This window comes from Staurois parvus, unplaced genomic scaffold, assembly GCF_062004578.1.
Source record: "Staurois parvus isolate SC_StPar_1 unplaced genomic scaffold, SC_StPar_1.0 ptg000097l, whole genome shotgun sequence".
In the NCBI taxonomy this organism is placed as follows: domain Eukaryota; kingdom Metazoa; phylum Chordata; class Amphibia; order Anura; family Ranidae; genus Staurois; species Staurois parvus.
In genome coordinates this window covers 7,315,477-7,336,942 of record NW_028317893.1, presented here as the reverse complement: position 1 = coordinate 7,336,942, position 21,466 = coordinate 7,315,477, and the positions used below count along the sequence as shown (strand labels likewise).

General features: G+C 41.3%; 1 protein-coding gene across 2 annotated transcripts in view; it reads right to left on the bottom strand.

Annotated features, from left to right (window-relative positions):
• RNMT (RNA guanine-7 methyltransferase) overlaps positions 1-21,466 on the bottom strand; it is a 62,505-nt gene that overhangs the window by 23,961 nt on the left and 17,078 nt on the right. For both annotated transcript variants that reach the window (XM_089671062.1, XM_089671064.1), the window contains 4 exons: positions 16,094-16,222; positions 13,740-13,875; positions 7,980-8,105; positions 2,980-3,092 (listed from right to left, as the gene is read on the bottom strand). In XM_089671062.1, the coding sequence (XP_089527188.1) occupies positions 2,980-3,092; positions 7,980-8,105; positions 13,740-13,875; positions 16,094-16,222 (504 nt within the window). The remainder of the gene's footprint in view (positions 1-2,979; positions 3,093-7,979; positions 8,106-13,739; positions 13,876-16,093; positions 16,223-21,466) is intronic.

The window sequence follows — 21,466 nt, the reverse complement described above, 5'->3', positions numbered from 1 at the left end:
ATTTTGGGGTAGCAGATAAAGGGTTTGTAGTCTACTGAAAGCCCAACTTTTAGGTTTTGGAGAGAGCAGGGAGGGTTAAATTATCTGCTGGCATTTTATTGCTATCTTTGTGTCCCTTTTTGGAACCCCCCACACCTACTGTTAGCCCATCAAGGGATAGGAAACCTGCTAATCAGGTTTTTTATTGTGGTTAGTGCTTTTCTGTCCTTGTGACAATTTTACACCTAATTTTTGTATAGGCATCACAGGGACAGAAAAGGGAAAAACTCACCAATGGTATCAAAAACAGCTATAAAAACCTTGTAGACATTGTATCTTTCCCACTCTAACTAAAAACTATAAAATGTTTAGTTTGAAGACTTAATACTACATATTAAATTCGTAAGAGGCAAGTCTATGCAGGCCCTATGTCAACTGGTTACTTGCATTTCCATGACTTTAGACATTACACACCCAAATGCTAAGGGCCAGTTCACACTACCACTTCTGCGTTCCAGACAAGTTTATGCATGCAGTTTTTGACGTATGCGGTGCATTTTTTTTCTTTTCTCCTTTTTTTCCCCTTCATCTAAAAAGGACATCTGCGTTCTGATGCATTTTGTTGCCTTTTGCCACTTTCCAGATGCATTCCATACAGAAAGAAAAAAAAAGCAACATTCTACTTCTGTTGACTGCACTGTGTGAACTAGGGACACTGGAATTCATGTTAAAACACTGTCCATGTGTTTTTGATACAGAATAAAACACTGGACTGCATCTGGTGTGAACCAGCCCTTACACTTATACCTTACAGCAGCTGTAACTTGTGTTTCATAAAGAGGTTGCTAGGGTTTTGTGAGCAGTGCGTAGTGGCAGACTGAGGTCTTGCCTAACAGTGCCTGCATAGCTCTAGCACGACCGCACAGCCAGCGGCATGGGGCCAGTGAAGCTTCTTTTAATTTTTTCAGGTAAGTAACCACTGACAGCAATATTCATGTTAGCTGTCTGCAAGGACAGTATTGTTTTCACTGACCACTAATGTATTTGGAATTCTTTCTGTACCCAAATGTAAGGGAGCACTAAAACCACCACTAATGTAATGGCATTCTTTGATGCATTCACTGATCGCCAAGCATCAGGGAGCCCTTCTACTGAAAACCAATGTGGTGTGGACAATTTGTTGAGTTGAGGCTGTATACCTTTTTTAGCCAGGGTTACCCAAAAATGGATTATTTCAGATTTTCCATGGTAAAAAGGAGAAAACCAAGTAATTTACAAAAAAGGAGACAATTGATAGCTGGCTTAAAAAGCAGAACTTTACCCATAACAACTTGATATGTTCTTTAGCAGGGAAAATTCATTCTACATGATTAATTATGCTACCAAAATTTGTGTGTGCTGTACATTGCTTCCAGCATTGTTCCTGTTCTTCTTGACAGAGGCTGTCATTTTGCTGAAGCCCAGAGCCCACAAAGTAGTTAGGCTGACAGCAGATAAGCCTCTACATTTTTGGCACAGTAACTGAGCATGTGCAGAGCAGGGTGAGACTGTATTACTGGATTGTAAACAGTATAGAGCAGGGGCGTCAAACTGATGGTTCTCCAGCTGTTAAGGAACTACAAATCCCTTCATGCCCCCACCTGTGGGAGTCATGCTTGTAACTATCAGCCTTGCAATACCACATGGGACCTGTAGTGCAGCAACAGCTGGAGAGTTGCCAGTTTGACACCTGTGGTATAGACACTTATTTGTAATGTGTAACATAGCTGTACCTGCAAAAGGGACCAGACTGAAGTGATATAGCAGGACTTTAATTTTGGATAAAGGAAAGGTTAGACACATCAAGTTTTTTTTTTTTTCTGCTTAAAGTGAAACTTTAGTCAGAAAATTCAATATACCTTTCCATACACGTACATATAGACCTATTGTTACAGTACAGTATAATGCCAGGGATAAGTGACCCGCTGGAATCCCCTGCAGCCAACCTGTCCTGATTAAACATGCTTTGCCCTATTCCTGGCAGCCACATGGTATTCCAGGTTTTGTTTAATATATGTATAGCCAGAGTTGGAATGAGACTACTGACATGATAGTAAAAGTGTAATTAAAAACACTTTGTATGCATTGATTAGACCAGCAATGGGCAAACTACGGCCCGGCGGACCTTTTAATCTGGCCCGCGGAGCTAGGCTCCTCTCACAGTCCGCCCTGAAGACCGGTGCAGCATGAAAATCTGTCTCCTGTGAGGATCTGTCCCCCTCGACGTATCTGCGCATGTGCCGGAGATCGCCGATCGGCTGCTAATGCCTGAAACTGGCACATGCGCAGATACGTCGAGGGGGACAGATCATCATAGGAGACAGATTTTCATGCTACACCGGAACGAAGCGGGAATACGGCGAAAGGAACGCAAAGGTAAGTGAATTGACACAGGGGGGACTTGGGGACTTAATATGGGGGATGAATTAATATGGGGGATGAATTACTATATGGGGGATGAATTACTATATGGGGGGATGAATTACTATATGGGGGGATGAATTACTATAGGGGGGATGAATTACTATATGGGGGGATGAATTACTATATGGGGGGATGAATTACTATATGGGGGGATGAATTACTATATGGGGGATTAATTACTATGCTTACTATGGGGGAATATTACTATACTTACTATGGATGACACATACACATCATTCATCTACTCTTGGTCCGGCCCCCGGGTCCAATATATGAACCCATTGCGGCCCTCAAGTCAAAAAATTTGCCCACCCCTGGATTAGACACTACAGTTTAATTTCAGGTGACTGTACATATGCATTTGGGGAAAAACTAGTTTATGGGTTAAAGATCAAATTCATTACAATTTGGGGAATATTTGTTTTTAATACGTTTAAAGCCCATTTATAAATCTCTTAAATAATTTGTTAGTTTCCACTGCTATAACCTCTGACTTATCAGCAATCACAGGAAAAAAAAAAAAGAAAAAAAACGGACCTTTGTAGAATCTGCAGTCACAAACTCAGCTTCAAAAATATGCTCATGGCGGGCTCGTTCTTTCATTTCAACATACCGCTGTTCACACTGCTGGACAGAAACGTCTGCTATATCTGTAAAAAGTAGCAAGAAAATATAATGAACCCTGGCAAAAGCAACAAACGTCCCAGGCTAATTATAAGCTAGAACAGCTCTATTGCTCTAGTTAATTAGTACTAGAAGAACATTAGGCCTCACAACAATGACTGCCACTTATTGCAGGTCTATACATAATTAAATAATTCCTGGGGGTCACTGAAAATAACAGGGGCTTTTCATAAAGAAAGTGCTGTATTTTATCTGCAAATTTTAATCACTATAACAACTTCTAAAAATTGACAAAAGGCAAGCAAGAAAAAAAACAAAAAAACAAATTAAACCAAGAAAATTAACTTGTTGCCGACCGCAGATAGCCGAATGACGGCTGCACTGCGGCCGGCCAGTTCTGAGTGGACGTCATATGATGTCCTCCCAGAACGCGCTCTCCTGCGCGCCCCAGGGGGCGCGCACCCGGCGATCTCCGTGATCGCTGTGTCCTACGGACACAGCTGATCACGTGATGTGGTAAAAGGCCAATCACAGCGGCCTTTTACCACCTGATCAGCGGTGTCCAATGACACGCTGATCACAGAGAAATGCAAGTGCCGGTTCTCGGCTGCACTTTCCTCACGCTGTCAGAGCATGAGGAAAGCACTGCCGAGAACCGGCAGTTGTCAGAGCGGGGATCGGCACCGATCATCAGTGCCCTGATGATCGGTGCCCTGATGATCGGTGCCCAGCAGCCACCCGCAAGTTGCGCCCACCTGTGCCCAGCAGTGCGCCCACTAGCTCCGCCCACCTGTGCCCAGCAGATCACCCACCTTTGCCCAGCGGTGCACCCACCTGTGCCACTCTGCAGTGTCACACGCCTGTGCCCAGAAGTGCCACCCACCTGTGCCCAGAAGTGCCACCCACCTGTGCCCAGAAGTGCCACCCACCTGTGCCCAGAAGTGCCACCCACCTGTGCCCAGAAGTGCCACCCACCTGTGCCCACCCACCAGTGCTGCCCACCAGTGCCACCCACCAGTGCTGCCCAGCAGTGCTGCCAGTCAGTGCCACCAGTCAGTGCCCAGCGGTTGTGCCAGTCAGTGCCGCCAGTCAGTGCCCAGCAGTGATGCCAGTCAGTGCCGTCTATCAGTACCCATCATCAGTGTCACCTATCAGTGCCGCCTATCAGTGCTGCATATTAGTGCCGCCTATCCGTGCCACCTCATTAGTACTGCCTATCAGTGCCCTTTAGTGCTGCCTATCAGTGCCCATCAGTGCCGCCTCATCAACGCACATCAGTGAAGGAGAAAAATTACCCGTTTGAAAAAATGTTATAATAGAAACAAAGAAAAGTTTGTTTTTTTTTCAAATTTTTTTGCAATTTTTTATTTATAGCGCAAAAAGTAAAGCGCCCAGTGGCGATTAAATACCACCAAAAGAAAGCTCTATTTGTGAGAAAAAAATTATCAAAATTTCATATGGGTACAATGTTGCATGACCGCGCAATTGTCAATCAAAGTGCGGCAGCGCTGAAAGCTGAAAATTGGCCTGGTAAATAAGGGGGTATAAGTGCCCGGTAGGCAAGTGGTTAAAAAAAAGGAGTAGTAAAACATTTACTGTGTATTGCATGCTATAATGACTAGGTTTAGCTTTTACGTTATTCATGTCACAAAAGAATTGGAAAAGAAGTGAAAATGCCAAGAAAGCACTAAGTCTACCAGCACAACTTACAGCATACTGTAGTTACAAATGCGTATGCAAAACCTAGAGAAAAAGGTTCTACTAAATTTACAAATTATAGCACAGCTGTATAAACTAAGAATAGTGACAGCACTTTCTCCAGCGGTGCTTACAGATGTGCTGAAATAAAGTTGCTTTCCATCCTCAAGGTTAAGGCAATAAATCCTAAACTAGCTTACACAAACCCTCTGCTGAAATCAGCAGACAGCCATGGTTTACAGCAATTTAAAGCCGAACGTTAACTATAATCAATCAGGTGTTCCGTGCATCAATGTCCAGCCAGTCCTATTCATGTCAATTGGGATGCAGCAGCTGCACAGACACAGATGCTACTTCCATCTGACAGCCACGAGGGGTGCATGGCTCCAACTGCACACTGTCTGGGGCCATGCACTAGCATGGCTGTCAGGTTGAGAACAGCGGCTGTGACCATGCAGCCACGTGGTCCCAAATTACATGAATGGGCCTGCCTGGACAGTAATGCATGGAATGCCTGTGCATCCCTGTGTGGGTGTAAACAGCCCTTGAAAGGGTGTACGCTATAGTACGCCCAGCCCATGTGAACAAGGCCTAAAAGGTGACCATTTTATGCATCAATGTTAAATGAGTTATCTTAACCCTCTGCCATCTCTTAATGGACAACTTGGTCCATTAAAGTGTTAGCTGGAGCTCAGCCTTAAAAGGATCTATATTGAACTTTTTAAATAATATATTAAATTTCCACATTGCATTTCATTTCTCAACTTAATCTGAATAATTAGGTTTTGAAGAATCCCATACATTTACTTCCTCAAAATCTGAGACACATTAACTATACCCTGTAAGTAGGGATGTGGTGTCAAACATTACACAGAGCCTGACTTCTAAACAAAAAAAGTTGCTGAATCAGTACATGAATCGCTGCTTGCAGACAGCAAGGTATCATAGGATTGATTCGTCCTTAGAAATTCAAAAACCACAGGAGGCAGCTGTTAAAAGAGATGGCCTGCACATAAGCAGTAATCACAACAGGGAATATACATTTTTCAAGTTTATGTTGGATTGTCAAAATACCTATCATTGGTATTGCTATTACATCAAATGAAAAGTACGCTGCGACTATCAGTCACTTAATTTGTTAGTCAAGCCCATGTAAAATTGCTAGTGCACTACCCTCTCCACATTATGTCAATACTGCTATCCAAGGGTGCCTCCATTGATCCTCCATAGATAAACAGGTCGACGGACCAGAAAGATTTGAAGCGCCCCAATTCAGCAGGGGCCTGAAGATACACTTGGTAAAACTTTAAACCACTTGAGCTCTGAAAGGTTTTATCCCCTTCGTGATCAGGCCATTTTTTGCTATTTAGCACAGCACTACGTTAACTGGCAATTGTCCACTCATGCAATGCTGTACCAAAATAAAATGTATATCATATTTTTCAAACAAATAGAGCTTTCTTTTGGTGGCATTTGATCACCACTGGGTTTATTATATAAAATGAAAAGGCAGAGAAGGGAAAAAAAAAAAACAAAAACCCCAACAACCCACACATTTTTTAACTTTCTGCTATAAAACATATCCAATTAACCACTTGCCCTCCAGAGGATTTACCCCCCCCTTCCTGAGCAGGCCATTTTTTTTGCAATACGGCACTGCATTACTTTTACAATTGTGCGGTCATGCAACACTGCACCACAATGACATTTTATGTCCTTTTTCCCCACAAATAGAGCTTTCTTTTGGTGCTATTTGATTGCCTGTGCAGTTTATTATTTGTGCTATATCCCAATACGTGTAAATTAATTGGTTTACGTTAAAGTTATAGTGTCTACAAATGGCGGTATATATACTGGATTTTTAATACTAGTAATGGTGGTGATCAGCGAGTTATAGAGGGACTGAGGAGGGCATTCTGACAATGGGGGGAGCCGACTAGGTGTCACTGACATACCCAGTGACACCAATACAGTGATCACTTTTGGGTGGCACTCCGCTTTGACATTTCTAGATATTCCCATATTATAACAGATGCTCACTTTTTAAATTCAGATCCACTTTAACGAAGAGGTTTAAGCTAACATCTCTTTCCTGGTTCCTCCTCTCCCCCCACTACTTTAAAAGGAGAAGTTCACCTTTGGAAAACATGTTACATGTTTCCACTCCTGCAGTCTCTTCCCGATCCACTACCTCCCTGTCACTAGGGAGATTATCCCAGAACTCACTGTCATTAATTCTATGAATGGAAGAACTAAAAACTGCCTTCAGCGTTAGCGACTGACAGCTTGTAGTTCTCAATGAACTACCAGGGCACTGGTGAAAGCTCTAGGTAGTTCATTGATCCTTACGGACATTTAGTAACTGCCTGCTCGTACAATGTATGGGCAAGACAGGGTACTGAGAGTCTGCAGGATCCAAGCATTGCAACCCTGATCTGTTGTTCATGGGTGCAATGCCTTACAGGCTGAAATGTAAAACAAAAAAAACAAATGCACTTTTTATACCTGCAAAAAGATGTACAATTATTTTACAAACTTGATGAACTTAATAAAAATAAATAGGTTTTATTTAAAGGAAATGTACCTTACTTTAGAACCAGTGACGTGATAACTATGTCTCCGTGCTTCTCTATGCAATGCAGGCTTGTGGGAGAAGCTGGAAGAGTGCTGTAAATAGCTTGAAAACATCACAGTACCCTACTTCGGCACTTCAATTTAGAGCTCCAAACTCTGAAGCAAGCAGTAGGCTGGGGCTCTTGAAAAGGCTTATACATATATCAAAACGCCTTGATGGGTGAGTGTTAATCTGGAGAAGTGTGCTTTCATAGATAGTATTGGCAAGCAAAACACCCTAGGTAGTGTCTTCATGCTCATCTTACAAAACGGAAATTCAATGAATGAAAAAAGGTGGGCCAAGAACAGTAAAGCTAGGAAGGAAAAAGGGATAAGCGATGCTGGATGTCCATCATCCAACATACAAGGCAGGGTCTGACTTTAATGCAGTGAAATTTAAACTAAGCAATTTTGGTACAGGAGAGGAGTCTGTACAACTGTGAAAAAATGAAGGCAAGGCTGGAGTTCAAATTTAATTAAAAAGGAATAAGCCAAGAACACCTCATCAGATAACTCGCTGTACCAAACGTAAAAAAGAAACCTAAATCAAAAAAAACTTAAACACATTTAAAATGGTTGGGGAAAAAAAAAAAAAAACTTACCTGTACAGACAAGTTTATCTATTTTGCCTTTCCTCCACTTTAACAAATCTCCTCCTTTCCCACAGCCGAGATCCAACACTGCAATGTTCCTGGTTTTTTTCTCCCGCACTCTTCCTAAAAACTCATCTGTCAAATGTTACAAAAAAAAAAAATTATAGTATAATATAATATACGGAAATGCAAATCCTGATGAGGAATTCCAGCCAATTACAGACACAGGTGAATAACAAAGTACCATTTTACATGTAATCCTTCTCAGTCACTTGCCAAGGAGCATGACACTGGTAAATCACCATCACAAATCTGGTACCGCAGGCTGCTCACTGTACTAAAAATACAGTAAGGAACTTCCTAATATTGCACACATGCACATTACAGAATACATTTCTCATGTTCTCACAAAGCCACAAGCTTAGCCTTTTGTTATGCAAAGTCAGAAGGAACATTACTGGTGTCATCCTCATTTTAACCCATGCAAGCCAACTGACTTCTCTTTGTACTATTCCATTGACCAAATGTTGGAGGTCACTCTGAACTGCATTTTCATAATTAAAAATATATAAAAAATTATAAATAAGGTTGTCCAGTAACACACGACTACAATGAGACAACCCCCAAAAACAGGAATAATTTCATAGGTGGAGGCCACTCACATTTTTCCACTACTCATCTTTGACTGTTTTTTCACTAGTTTTGCATTTGGCTAGGGTCAGTGTCACTACTGGTAGCATAAAGGAGATACCTGGACCCTACAGAGGTTGCTCAGGCAGTCCAAAGCCTCCAGGACAGCACATCAATACGTGCCATTGCCAGGTTTGCTGCGTCTCCCAGCACAGTCTCAAGAGCATGGAGGAGATTCCAGGAGACAGGCAGTTACTCTAGAAGAGCTGGACAGGGCCATAGAAGATCCTTAACCCATCAGCTGGACCGGTAGCTTCTCCTTTGTGCAAGGAGGAACAGGATAAGCACTGCCAGAGCCGTACAAAATTACCTCATGTGGCGAGTGTATGCAGGCAGTTCCTGGAGGATGAAGGAATTGATACCATTGAATGGCACCCCCACACTCGCCTGAACTAAATCCAACAGAACACCTCTGGGATGGATATCATGTTTCGATCCACCCGACGCTACCAGGTTGCACCTCAGACTGTCCAGGAGCTCAGTGATGCCTTGGTCCAGATCTTGGAGGAAATACCCCAGGACACCATCCGTTGTTGCATTAGGAGTAAGCCCCAATGTTGTCAGGCATGCATACAAGAATGTGGGGGCCATACAAACTACTGAGTACCATTTTGTGTTGCTGTACTGAAATTTCAGCAAAAAAAAATAAAAAATGGACTAGCCTGCTGCAATTTTTCAATTTGATTTTTGGGGTGTCTTTGAATTCAGTCCTCTGTAGGGTGATAATCTTCATTTCCACCAAACGATGGGGTATCCTTACGTTCATAACACATTACCCAGTCCATATCATAATAGATATCCAGCATGATATTTTTCCCAATTGAGATCTGATGTGTTCTTAAAGTGCTGTCTAACAGCTAGGCGAATGATAGGGGATGCCTAGATGGGGAATCCTCATGTAATTGCTTTTGTTAAAATTTAGTGATGCAATTCTTGTGCACTGCGACAGATTTATCCCAACCCCTTGTGCTACAAACATGAAATGTGAGGAAGTGGGGGGGTTGGAAATTAAAAAAAAAAATCTCTCCCCCCATCACACCCCCCCTCCCCATCATTGGATTCAGGTGTTCCAGTCACCTTCATGGCCACAAAAGTGTATAAAATCAAGCACCTAGGCATGCAGACTGCTTCTACAAATATTTGTGAAAAAGAATGGGCTGCTCTCAGGAGCTCAGTGAACTCAAGCATGGTACTGTGATAGGTTACCACCTGTGCAATAAGTCTACTCGTGAAATTTCCTTGCTACCAAATATTCCACGGTCAACTGTCAGTGGTATTATAACAACGTAGAAGCAACTGGGAACAACAGCAACTCAATCACAAAGTGGTAGGCCCCAGAAGGGTCAGCAGATGCTGAAGTGCACAGTGCGCAGAATTCGCCAACTGTCTGCAGTCAATAGCTAAAAACCTCCAAACTTCTTCTGGCCTTCAGATTAGCACAACAGTGCGTAGAGAGCTTCAAGGTAGCCAAGCCTTACATCACCAAATGCAATGCAAAGCGTTTGATGAAGTGGTGTAAGACACGCCACCACTGGACTCAAGAGCAGTGGAGATGTGTTCTCTGGAGTGATAAATCATGCTCCTCTGTCTGGCAATCTGATGGACATGTCCGGGTTTGGCGGTTGCCAGGGAAAAACGGTACTTGTCTGACTGCATTATGCCAAGTGTAAAGGTTTGGTGGAGGGGGGGGATATGGTGTGGAGTTGTTTTTCAAGGGTTGGGCTTGGCTCATTAGTTCCAGTGAAGGGAACTCAAGGCGTCAGCATACCAAGACATATTGGACAACGCCCCTTCCTGTTTCAACATGACTGGGCACCCATGCACAAAGCAAGGTCCATAAAGACAGACAAGTGTGTTTGGGGTGGAGGAACGTGACTGGCCTGCACAGAGTCCTGACCTTAACCAGATAGAACACCTTTGAGATGAATTAGAGCAGAGACTGCGAGCCAGGCCTTCTCGTCCAACATCAGTGCCTGACCTCACAAATGCGCTTCTGGAAGAATGGTCCAACATTCCTATAGATACACTCCTAAACCTTGTGGACAGCCTTCTCAGAAGAGTTGAAGCTGTTATAGGGTGCGTGAAGTCAATACTGAAGACTGGGATGCCATTAAATTTCATGCGCGTGTAAAGGCAGGCGTCAGGATATATACACACACACTTAGGTCTATATATTTGGACACAGGCACAATTTAAGTTTTCTCAGGTATTTACCAAAACATATTCAAGTGCAATAGTTATATAATAGATATGAGCTGAACGTGCACCCTCTCAGGTTTAATTTGAGGGTATGTACATCCAAATTGGAGGAAAGTTTTATGAATTACAGCTCTTAAGAGTAGCCACCCCCCCTTTTTCAAGGGACAAAAAGTAATTGGACAACTGAATCAAAAGCGGTTTCACAGCCAGGTGTGGGCTACTCCTTAGTTATTTCTTCATCAATTAAGCAGGTACAAGGTCTGGAGTTGATTCTAAGTGTTGTATTTGCATTTGGAATCCATTGCTGTGAACCTACATCATGCGTTCAAAAAGGAGCTGTCCATGCAAGTGAAACAGGCCATTGTGAGGCTTCAAACACAAAAGCAAATCCATCAGAGAGATAGCAGCAACATTAAGAGTGGCCAAATCAATCGTTTGGTACATTCTAAGGAAAGAAGAACCCACTGGCGAGCTCAACATAAAAAGGATTGGACGTCCACAGAAGACAACATTGGTGGATGATCGCAGGATCCTCTCTATGGTAAAGAAAAACCCACTCACAACATACAGACAAGTGAAGGAAACTCTCCAGGAAGTGGGCGTATCATCGTCAAAGTCTACAATCAAGAGAAGACTTCATGAGAGCAAATACAGGGGGTTCACCACAAGGTGCAAACCATTCATAAGCCTGAAGAATAGAAAAGCCAGATTAGAATTTGCCAAAAAACATCTAAAAAAGCCAGACCAGTTCAGGAAAAGCATTCTTTGGATGGATGAAACTAAGATTAATTTAGACCAATATGACAGGAAAAAAAAAAAAAAGTGTGGAGAAGACTTGGAACAACTCATGATCCAAAGCACACGTCATCTGTAAAACATGGTGGAGGCAGTGTGATGGCATGTGAATGCATGGCTTCCAGTGGCTCTGGGTCATTGGTGTTTATTGAGGTGACAGAAGCAGCCGCATGAATTCTGCAGTGGTTAGAGATATACTGTCAGCTGAGATTCAGCCAAATGTAGCAAAGTTGATTGGACGGCACTTCACAGTAAAGATGGACAATGATCCAAAACACACTGCAAAAGCAACCCAGGAGCTTTTGAAGGAAAATAACTGGAGTATTCTGCAATGGCCAAGTCAATCACCTGATCTCAACCCAATTGAGCATGCATTTCACTTAAAGGCAAAACTAAAAAAGGCACAAAGACCCACAAACAAAGAACTGAAGACAGCTGCAGTTAGAGCCTGGCAAAGCATAAGAAAGGAGGAAACCCAGTCTTTGGTAATGTCCATGAGTTCCAGACTTCAGGAAGTCATTGCTAGTAAAGGATTCTCATCACAATATTACAAATGAACATTATTTATAATTATATTAATTTTACCAATTAAATTTGAGCCTCTGAAAAATGGAGGGACCGTGTATAAAAATGGTTGCAGTTCCTAAAATATGTACTGTACTTGATATTTATGGTCAACCCCTTGAATTAAAGCTGAAAGTCTGCACTTGATTCATTTGGATTGTTTTGTTTTAATTTATTCTCCTGGCATACAGAGCCAAAAGTATGAAAAATTGTGCCTGTGTCCAAATATATATGGACCTGTGTAAATATATATATTAAATTTTATTAGTGTTGCACCAAAATGAAAAATTATGTACCGAAAATTAAAATGGAAGATGCAAAAACCGAAACTGACAGTTTTTTTAAAATATATATTTTATCTATCGATTATAGGGGCATTTTGGACTGTTTTCTGCAATTAAAATCACCCCTGCTTCAATTGTAACCAGTCAGTGTATTTAAATAGATACAATATGCCGTTTTGTATCATTGCATGCACCAAACTGAGCATGGACCAGAGACAGCAAAAGGAGAGAGTTTTCCGAGTAGAAGATGAAAAAAAAAATGACAGACTGGCACATCAAAAGATAAAGGCTAGAAGACCATCTCCAAGCAGCTTGATGTTACTGTGATCAGTTGAAAAGTTTATTGGAAGCTGAAAATGGTTGTAAAGCCTAAACATTTTTTACAAAATGCATTCCTTTTGAGGTAAAAAAGGTTTAGGCTCTCACTCAATCCAGTGCTGTGTACATCTGCAGCAGGTCTCTCCTCTTCCCACTTTCTCAGGTTTGCCGAGAGCAGTGAGAACCATTGGTGCCAGCTGCTCTGTCAAACCCTGCGACGAGAGAGAGTAAGGCCAAACCTCACTGTCTGTCAATGGACACAGGCAGCAGAGCTCAGGATTGAGCAGGCTTCTTATGGTGGCACACCGAGGAGGGAGGGAACCCGAGAAGTGGATGTTTGAGTTTCATTGCACAGTGCAGGTAAGTATAAACCTGTTATTTTAAAAGAATATATCAAATAAATGAAACTTTACAAATCACCTTAAGGTCCATGGGAGAGTTGCCAACCTCCCTGGATGTGGCTAAAAGAGGAAATTTAAGCACAGACTAAACAGTGTGAATGGTGGACTTAAATTGTAGTTCTTTTTTCGTAGAAGAGTACCAACAGAACAAGACCTGAGGATAAATTGACAATAGAGACACCTTTTGCAGTGACAACTGTCTAATATTCTTACTTTGTTGAGATTTTCACTCACTATTTTATCTCTGGAACAAAAAAATTTCCAAATGGGACACAGAAAAAATAAATAAATAATAAAAACACACAAAAAATGTTTTACTTCTACCTGCCTCTATCTAAAAAATATGTTTTGGCTCCACATACACTATAATACTCAAATCCTTGAGTTCAACATTTTTAAAATCTATTATAGCTGAGTAAACTCAATTGTAATTGCAAAAAAAAAAACAAAAAACAAAAAACAAAAACAAAAAAAAAAAAAAACAACAACACACCACCACGCAATTATGTATAACTCACTTATGAGTGCACTCTTCATCCAGTTATTGAAGTTTCTCAGGTAGAAGATGCGAGACAGACTTCTCTGCTGTAATCCACACTCCTGGAGTTCATTGTAATGTGCAGCAACAGCTGAGGAATGTCCTTCTTCTGTGCACTATGTGCCAAAAATTAAAGAAAAAAAAAGTTATTTTATATATATTACACATACATACAGTGGGGATCGAAAGTTTGGGCACCCCAGCTAAAAATTTGTATTAATGTGCATAAAGAAGCCAAGGAAAGATGGAAAAATCTCCAAAAAGGTATCAAATTGCAGATTAGACATTCTTATAACATGTCAACAAAAGTTAGATTTTATTTCCATCATTTACATTTTCAAAATAACAGAAAACAAAAAAATGGCGTCTGCCAAACTAACATGTAAATTTTCAACAGGATTATGTCATTATGCACTTGCAAATGTATAGAAATGCATACTGCTACTGGGAAGACTTTGTTTGTTTTTATTTATTTTTATTACAACCTTTTAAAATCAAACAGCATTTCACAGAGCAGATAAATATAACCCGTTTTGCACAGAGCAGCCCTGAACCTCTTTTTTGGGTCCCCCCACCAGTGGTCCTGGCTCCTCCCCCCTGCCAAGTGCCCCCAATAGCAATTCTCTTGCTGTCGGGGCATTCCAGAAGACTTGCTCCCAACATTGTCCATACACACACAGCTTGGCCCCATCCCCCACTCTCAATGGCTTACTGGCTGCGATTGACAGCAGCAGGAGCCAATGGCTCTCACTGCTGTGTGAGCCTATAAGGAGTGAGACCCAAGAGAGCTGCTGCACTTATGCACGTCGCTGGATCGAGATGGGGCTCAGTAAAGTATAGTATGTTCTGCCTTTAGAACTTAAACTTTTTGAGAACCCCTTTATTGTTTGTATGTTGAGCGAACTATGAATTAGTTTTTTTTTTTTTAAAGAATAAAAAGGGGATCTATATTTTACATTACCAAACTGGAGATATAGGGTGGTTTAGCGACTTTACGAAGGCTGCTCTATGTTTGCAGAAAGATTCACAAATGCTTTGCAAAAGCTTAGAGAAAGCTTAGTGTTGACACTGCTCTTATACAAGCTAAAGGTCATGTGAACTAGACCTAATGGGCACTGTCCAGATTCACAGTTATAAAGAAAATATCTCCATGTATTGGTCAGTAATGCTCATAATTCTGTATTATATGCATTAGGATCACATGCACAGGGGTTGCAAATACACAGAAACAGTCAGGAGATACACACACACACACACAGTGTCCAAGTCACTCATGGGGGGGTAGGGGGTGCACTATGACCTATTGGTTTCTTGCAGCACTTGAGTCCTCAAATCTCAGCCAGGACACTATCTGCATGGAGGGAGATTTAGATTGTAGGCTTATTAAAGGGCAGTAACTGATGTGAATGTATAATATGTAAAATGCTGTTTAAATTTTCCGCACATTATAAAATACCTGTAATAAAACACATTACTAAAAAGGTAAGACATTTCATGGGAGCGAGCTTTAAAATCTCTACTTGCAAATTAGAATTGTAGATTAGATTATAAACTCTAACAAGCAGGGCCCTCTGAATCCTCCTATATTCATTTGTATTGTAATTGTATTGTCTCCCCTTATGTTGTAAAGCGCTGCGTAAATCCTGTATAATAATGAATAATTAGAAGACTTTTAAAATGGCACAGAGGTCTGCAAAAGAGTTCTGTATTAATCAATATTTAAAGAGTCATGTGTATTCTGTGTGGTAATCAAGTGCAAGACTTGGCCTTTGTGCAGAAGCCTTCTGTAATAAAGACCAGTGGATAAGGCTCTCTTTATGCAGGGTTTTCTGCAGGCATCCTGTGATGGGTGGAGCCACGGGGTCCCACCAATAGCTGTGCTCTCTGTACAGAAAAGTGATTATGTCACTGCTACTTTTACAAGGCAATAAGTGACTTGCAAAGGCATTTGGTGCAAACAAAAAAAGTAGAATTATATCCTTTGTGGCTATTGAAGAATATACTTAAAATTAATGTAATTGTGCCTGGATTTCAGCTTTATAGGATAATCTCCAGATTTCCTCAAAAAGTTCAAAAATGTTTCATAACCACAGGAAAGGAAAGGATATCGACTTGCTACTGGTTTGTAGACATAATGCAAAAGGCTTGCCTTGAAGTTCCCTATAGGCAGTGGTAATCCTTTCACTTTGGCCTACTCACTAAAATGTGCTAGAGCCATTTCATACACATATTACCTTCTTTTTGACACTAAAGTTTAAAACCTTTTCGCAATGGTCTAAAATGTTAACGTTTTGGGGGAAAAAAAACAAACACACAAACAGTGAGACTGCATACCACTTTTTTAGCTGGCGATTCCAAAGCATCAGATTGCAATGCATCAGACTTCCTCTTGAGTGAAGAGCTAAACGTACTTGAAGCCAATTGGTTTCCAACCGAATCATCAGATGGATGACCTGAGGGCAGCTGCCAAAAGAAAACAAGCTTAAATTTTGATGCACTAGGGTCATTTTAATTGCCCCTATTGATATTCTATATGAAAAGTTAGATACTGGGAAAGCAGAAATTATAGCAAAATTTAAATCATTTTTACAATGGTTCAATATATACACACATTACACATTATAACTTTTCACTAAAAATCATGGTGACATTAAAGTAGAATTCTAGTCAATACTAACTATACTTAAACCTACTCCCATCCCCATTCTAAGCCTACTCCAACAACTCTGTAAAGGAAAGAGCTGTATACTTGCCTATTCTGAGGGCACTCCAGTCCAGTCACATTATCGGCTTCTAGCACCAGCTTCAGTGTAGAGGAGGAACAGCCAACAACAGATGCCCCATAGAAGGCTTGATGTCATTGCCCAAGCTCTGCAGCCATTGTTGGCAATTTTTCCTCTTCACTGAAGCCGACCAATGGAGAGATTATGTGGCTGGACCCAAGTGCCTGCAGAATAAGCAAGCATGGACATCTTTCTTTTACAGGGTAGTTCGAGTAGGCATAGAATGGGAGTGGAAGCAGGTGTAAGTAGTTAGCATTTGACTGGAATTCTACTTTAAAGTAAGTCAAAGTAGCACACTGTATATAAAAAGTCAGTGTAGTGTATGGATTTACATGCATTTCCTCAAAATTCACCTTGTACAGTAATTTGTTTCTCATGCAACAAAGCCTGTGAGCACGCATTTCTAGTGAACATCCTCCTCCAATTTTGGAATACATTACCCAAAAGCCCTTGCAGGAATGGGTGTGTTACAACTCACTCCCATTTACCAGAGGGAAAAAAAAAAAAAAGAAAGCTGGATGTGCTCAGCAGGTGTAAGGCATTGTCAGCACTTGGTCACAGTGCCAATGCCTGCTCATCAAAGGAAGGGCTTGTGTCCCTGTGCAATACTGCAGTCCTTAGAAGTGACACTGGGGAAGAGGGTGACAACACTGGTGCTTGACCAGTGGCAATGCAGTGTTGTCAGCCCTTTGCAGAAAGTTAGGTCAAAGCTGTAATACTGTCAGGATCAATAGGTAAGAACTGTTGGAAAGTAAAGGAACTGAATTGGACACAAACTGTAGATGTTTTAGGAATGTACATTAAGTAGAAAATATTTTTGCCTGGAGATGCACTTTAAGAAGCTTCTCCTGCATATGTCCATGAGTATCAGAGCATTCCAGGCTATTATGAAGCCCATGGCTCCTGTATTTTCCAAGAGATTATATGGTCAGGAACCAGCCTGCAATCAGTCACTCAGAGGTAAATTGGTGGAGAATGAAAGACAAAAAGACACACACACACACACACACACACACACACACACACTTCAGGGATGGGTCGTCTATGCAGTTTTTAGACAAGTATTGCACAGAACACAAAGAATGTTTGCGAGGTTTTCTAAATTCTGCTTCCAGCACACCAGGTAATTAAGAGCATTAAAAGAATGACAGCTCCAGTCCTATACCAATATAATGCACATTTCTGTATTCATAGCATTAGATAAATGTCCTTCAGACAAGTGTAAACAGCTCTTAGCTCAAAGATCAGCAAAACCACATTTAAAAAGGTCAAATGTAACAAGAATTGAAATAGGCTGAAATTCGTCAACAATGCTGTATGTTTTTTACAGCCCTGCGAATAAATAAAGATGACCTTTCAGAGGAAATTGAGATAGCAGAAAAAGGAGGATTGGTAAAGATGATCATCAAAAGTTAGTTGCCTGGCTCTCATGCCAATGCTGTGGCTTTAATGCTTCCTGAGTTATAGACCTGCAACAAGTGTCTCTGTATCAGCTGTTGGAACTACCATTGCATCAAATACCTTTTGTTAAAACAATTGACCATAGGAAAAAAAAAAAAGCCCATGAGTGCAATGAAGATTTATTTAAAAAGGTTAATTCTGACCTTGAAAAAAGGTCAATTCTGACATTCCTGTCATATGTGTGGAAAAAAACAAACAGAAAACAAATACATTTTGGCTAGAAAACTACTCAGAACTGCTAAACAATATATAGTTTCTTTCAAACAGGGGCCCTAGAGAGTAAAATGGTGGGTGTTGCAATAATTTTTTACGTCACATGGTATTTGCGCAGCGGTTTTTCAAACATAAAATTGTTGGAATACATTTAATAGAGGAACTTCACCCAGAACAACCTAATAAAAAAAGTTTGTTAGCATTAACAATTATGCTGTCAAAATTAGTATATGCTGTAAATTGCCTCCAGCATTGTTCCTATTTCTTCTTGTTGGAGGCTGCTATTTTCATGAACAGCCCAGAGCCCCTGAGCAGCAGTAAATCTTTAGGCTGTCAGCAGATCAGCCTCTAATTTTCAGCACAGTGCTAAAAAATAAAGAGCAACTGAGCATGTGCAAGGCAGAGTGAGGCAGTATTACTGGATTGTAACCCGTATAAGCACCTTTTTAATGATTTACATATATACCTATATTTCCCTTTATCTGCAAAAGGAGCCAGCCTGAAGTTATCCGATGCCGGCTCTGCGCAGAGAACTGAGCAATAAAACACTGCAATCACTCAGTTCTCACCCTCCGCTCTTAGCAGAACAAAAGGCCCTGACTCTCAGTCTCCAGCTCTCTGCTCTGCCCCTCCAGTGTTCATACGGTTGCAGCTTTTCAGAGCCTGGACCGGCCCCGTGACGTCACCCGACAGTGGGCTTGGGTCCATTCTGACGAAGGCTCCACTTTAATTAATTTGAACACAAACATTTAAAAAAAAAAAAATTGGGTATTATAAAATACAAACAGAGCTCTCTTTTGGTGGTATTTAATCACCATTGGGAATTTTATTTTTTGCACTATAAATGGAAAAACAAAACAAAAACACATTTTGGTTTCTTTATTTCGATTATAAAAACAGGTAATTTTTTACCTTCACCGATGTGCATTGATGAGGTTGCACTGATATGTAGCACTGATGGGCAGCACTGTTGGGGCTGCAATGATAATCAGTGCCCTGATTATCTGTGAAGATGTTTGCTTTGACAGTTGCAGATTGCCGGCAGTACCAGCAAGTGTATTTACATAGTGGTCAGCTGTGACACAGCGATCACAAACCACACCGGGTGTGCATGGCTGGGGGACACGTTCTGGGAGGACATCATATGATGCCCTCCCAAAACTGGACTACAGCACTGTAGCCATCACTCAGCTATAGCGAGGTAGTGAAGTGGCATCACTTGTGATATCATGGGTTGTGACAAGTCCTCTTTATGGATAGATCTGGGGTCTATGAGACCCCAGACCTCTCCTCTGGCCTTCAAAGTATTTGGTTAAATAAAAGCAAAATGGAAGGTACTGCCATTTATTTCTTGTTAGATAAACACCTTTATGAACTGGGTGATTATGCATTTCAAAATATTATATACGTTTGGACCTCTATAGCAAACTGGTCACCAATGTACAGTAAGGCTGCCTTCATGCTAATCAGTTTTTGTTCAGTTCAATTAAAAAAAAGCAGGTTAATGCATGGCCTCTGTAGTCTAACTGACACTGAACTGAAGAAACTACATATACCACAAACCCTGGGTCTAGCAATGACGCAGGTGAGCGCTAAATAGTAATTAGATCTGACACAGACAAACAGAGCATTTTCAATATGCTACAAAAAGATGTGTTTTCATCACATTAGCACTCCCACATCTGTGACGGGATGCAGAGTAGATGACAACGCATGTGTTGAACACTCTGTGACCCAAAACAGGAAGTTGTTTTGTCCCTTTGGCAAATATGGACAAGCTACAGTGAAGGAAATAAGTATTTGATCTCCTGCTGATTTTGAATGTTTGCCCACTCACAAAGAAATGATCAGTCTAAAAATCGAATGGTAGGTGTTATGTAACAGACAGAATAGCAAAAAAAAAAAAAAATTCAAAATAAATGCATGACTAAAATTATGCACTGATTTGCATGTTCATGAGGGAAATAAGGATTTGATCCCCTTCACAAAACATGACTTAGTACTTGGTGGCAAATCCTTGGTTGGCAATCACACAGAGGTCAGACGTTTCCTGTAGTTGGCCACCAGGTTTGCACACATCTCAGGAGGGATTTTGGCCCACACCTCTTGGCAGATCCTCTCCAAGTCATTACGATTTGGTGGCTGACGTTTGGCAATTCCAAATTTCAGCTCCCTTCACAGATTTTCTATTGGATTAAGGTCTGGAGACTGGCTAGGCCACTCCAGGACCTTAATGTGCTTCTTCTTGAGCCACTTCTTTGTTACCTTGGCTGTGTGTTTTGGGTCATTGTCATGCTGGAACACCCATCCACGACCCATTTTCAATGCTCTGGCTGAGGGAAGAAGGTTCTCTCACCCAAGATTTGTCAGTACATTGCCCCATCCATCGTCCCTTTGATGCGGTGCAGTTGTCCTGTCTCCTTGGCAGAAAAACACCCCCAAAAGCAGAATGTTTCCACCACCATGTTTGACAGTTGAGATGGTGTTCTTGGGGTCATAGGCAGCATTCCTCCTCCAAACATGGTGAGTTGAGGCCAAAGAGCTCAATTTTCGACTCATCTGACCACAAAAAACTTTCAACCAGTCCTCCTCTGCATCATTCAGATGTTCAGTGGCAAACTTCAGACGAGCCTGGACATGTGCTTTCTTGAGCAGAGGGACCTTGCGGGCACTGCAGGATTTCAATCCTTGTCGGCGTAGTGTGTTACCAATTGTTTTTTTGGTGACTGGTCCCAGCTGCCTGGAGATCATTGACAAGATCCTCACGTGTACTTCTGGGATGATTCCTCACTGTTCTCATGATCACTGACACTCCACAAGGTGAGATCTTGCATGGTGCACCAGACCTAGAGAGACTGACAGTTTTGGGTTTCTTTCATTTGCAAAATGATTGCACCAACTTGTCACCATCTCACCAAGCTGCTTGGCAATATTTTGATAGCCCAGTCTAGCCTTGTGCAGGTCTACAATCTTGTCCCTGACATCCTTTGACAGCTCTCTGCCATGGTGGAGTTTGGAATCTGATTGATTGCTCCTGTGGATAGGTGTTTTTATACAACAAAAAAAGATTAGCAGCACTCCCTTTAAGAGACTGCTACTAATCTCAGCTTGTTACCAGTATGAAAGACAATACTTATTTCCCTCATGAACATGCAAATCCGTGCATAATTTATAGACATAGACATGCATTTCTTTTCAATTTTTTTGTTGCTATTCTGTCTGTTACAATACACCTACCATTCGATTTTTA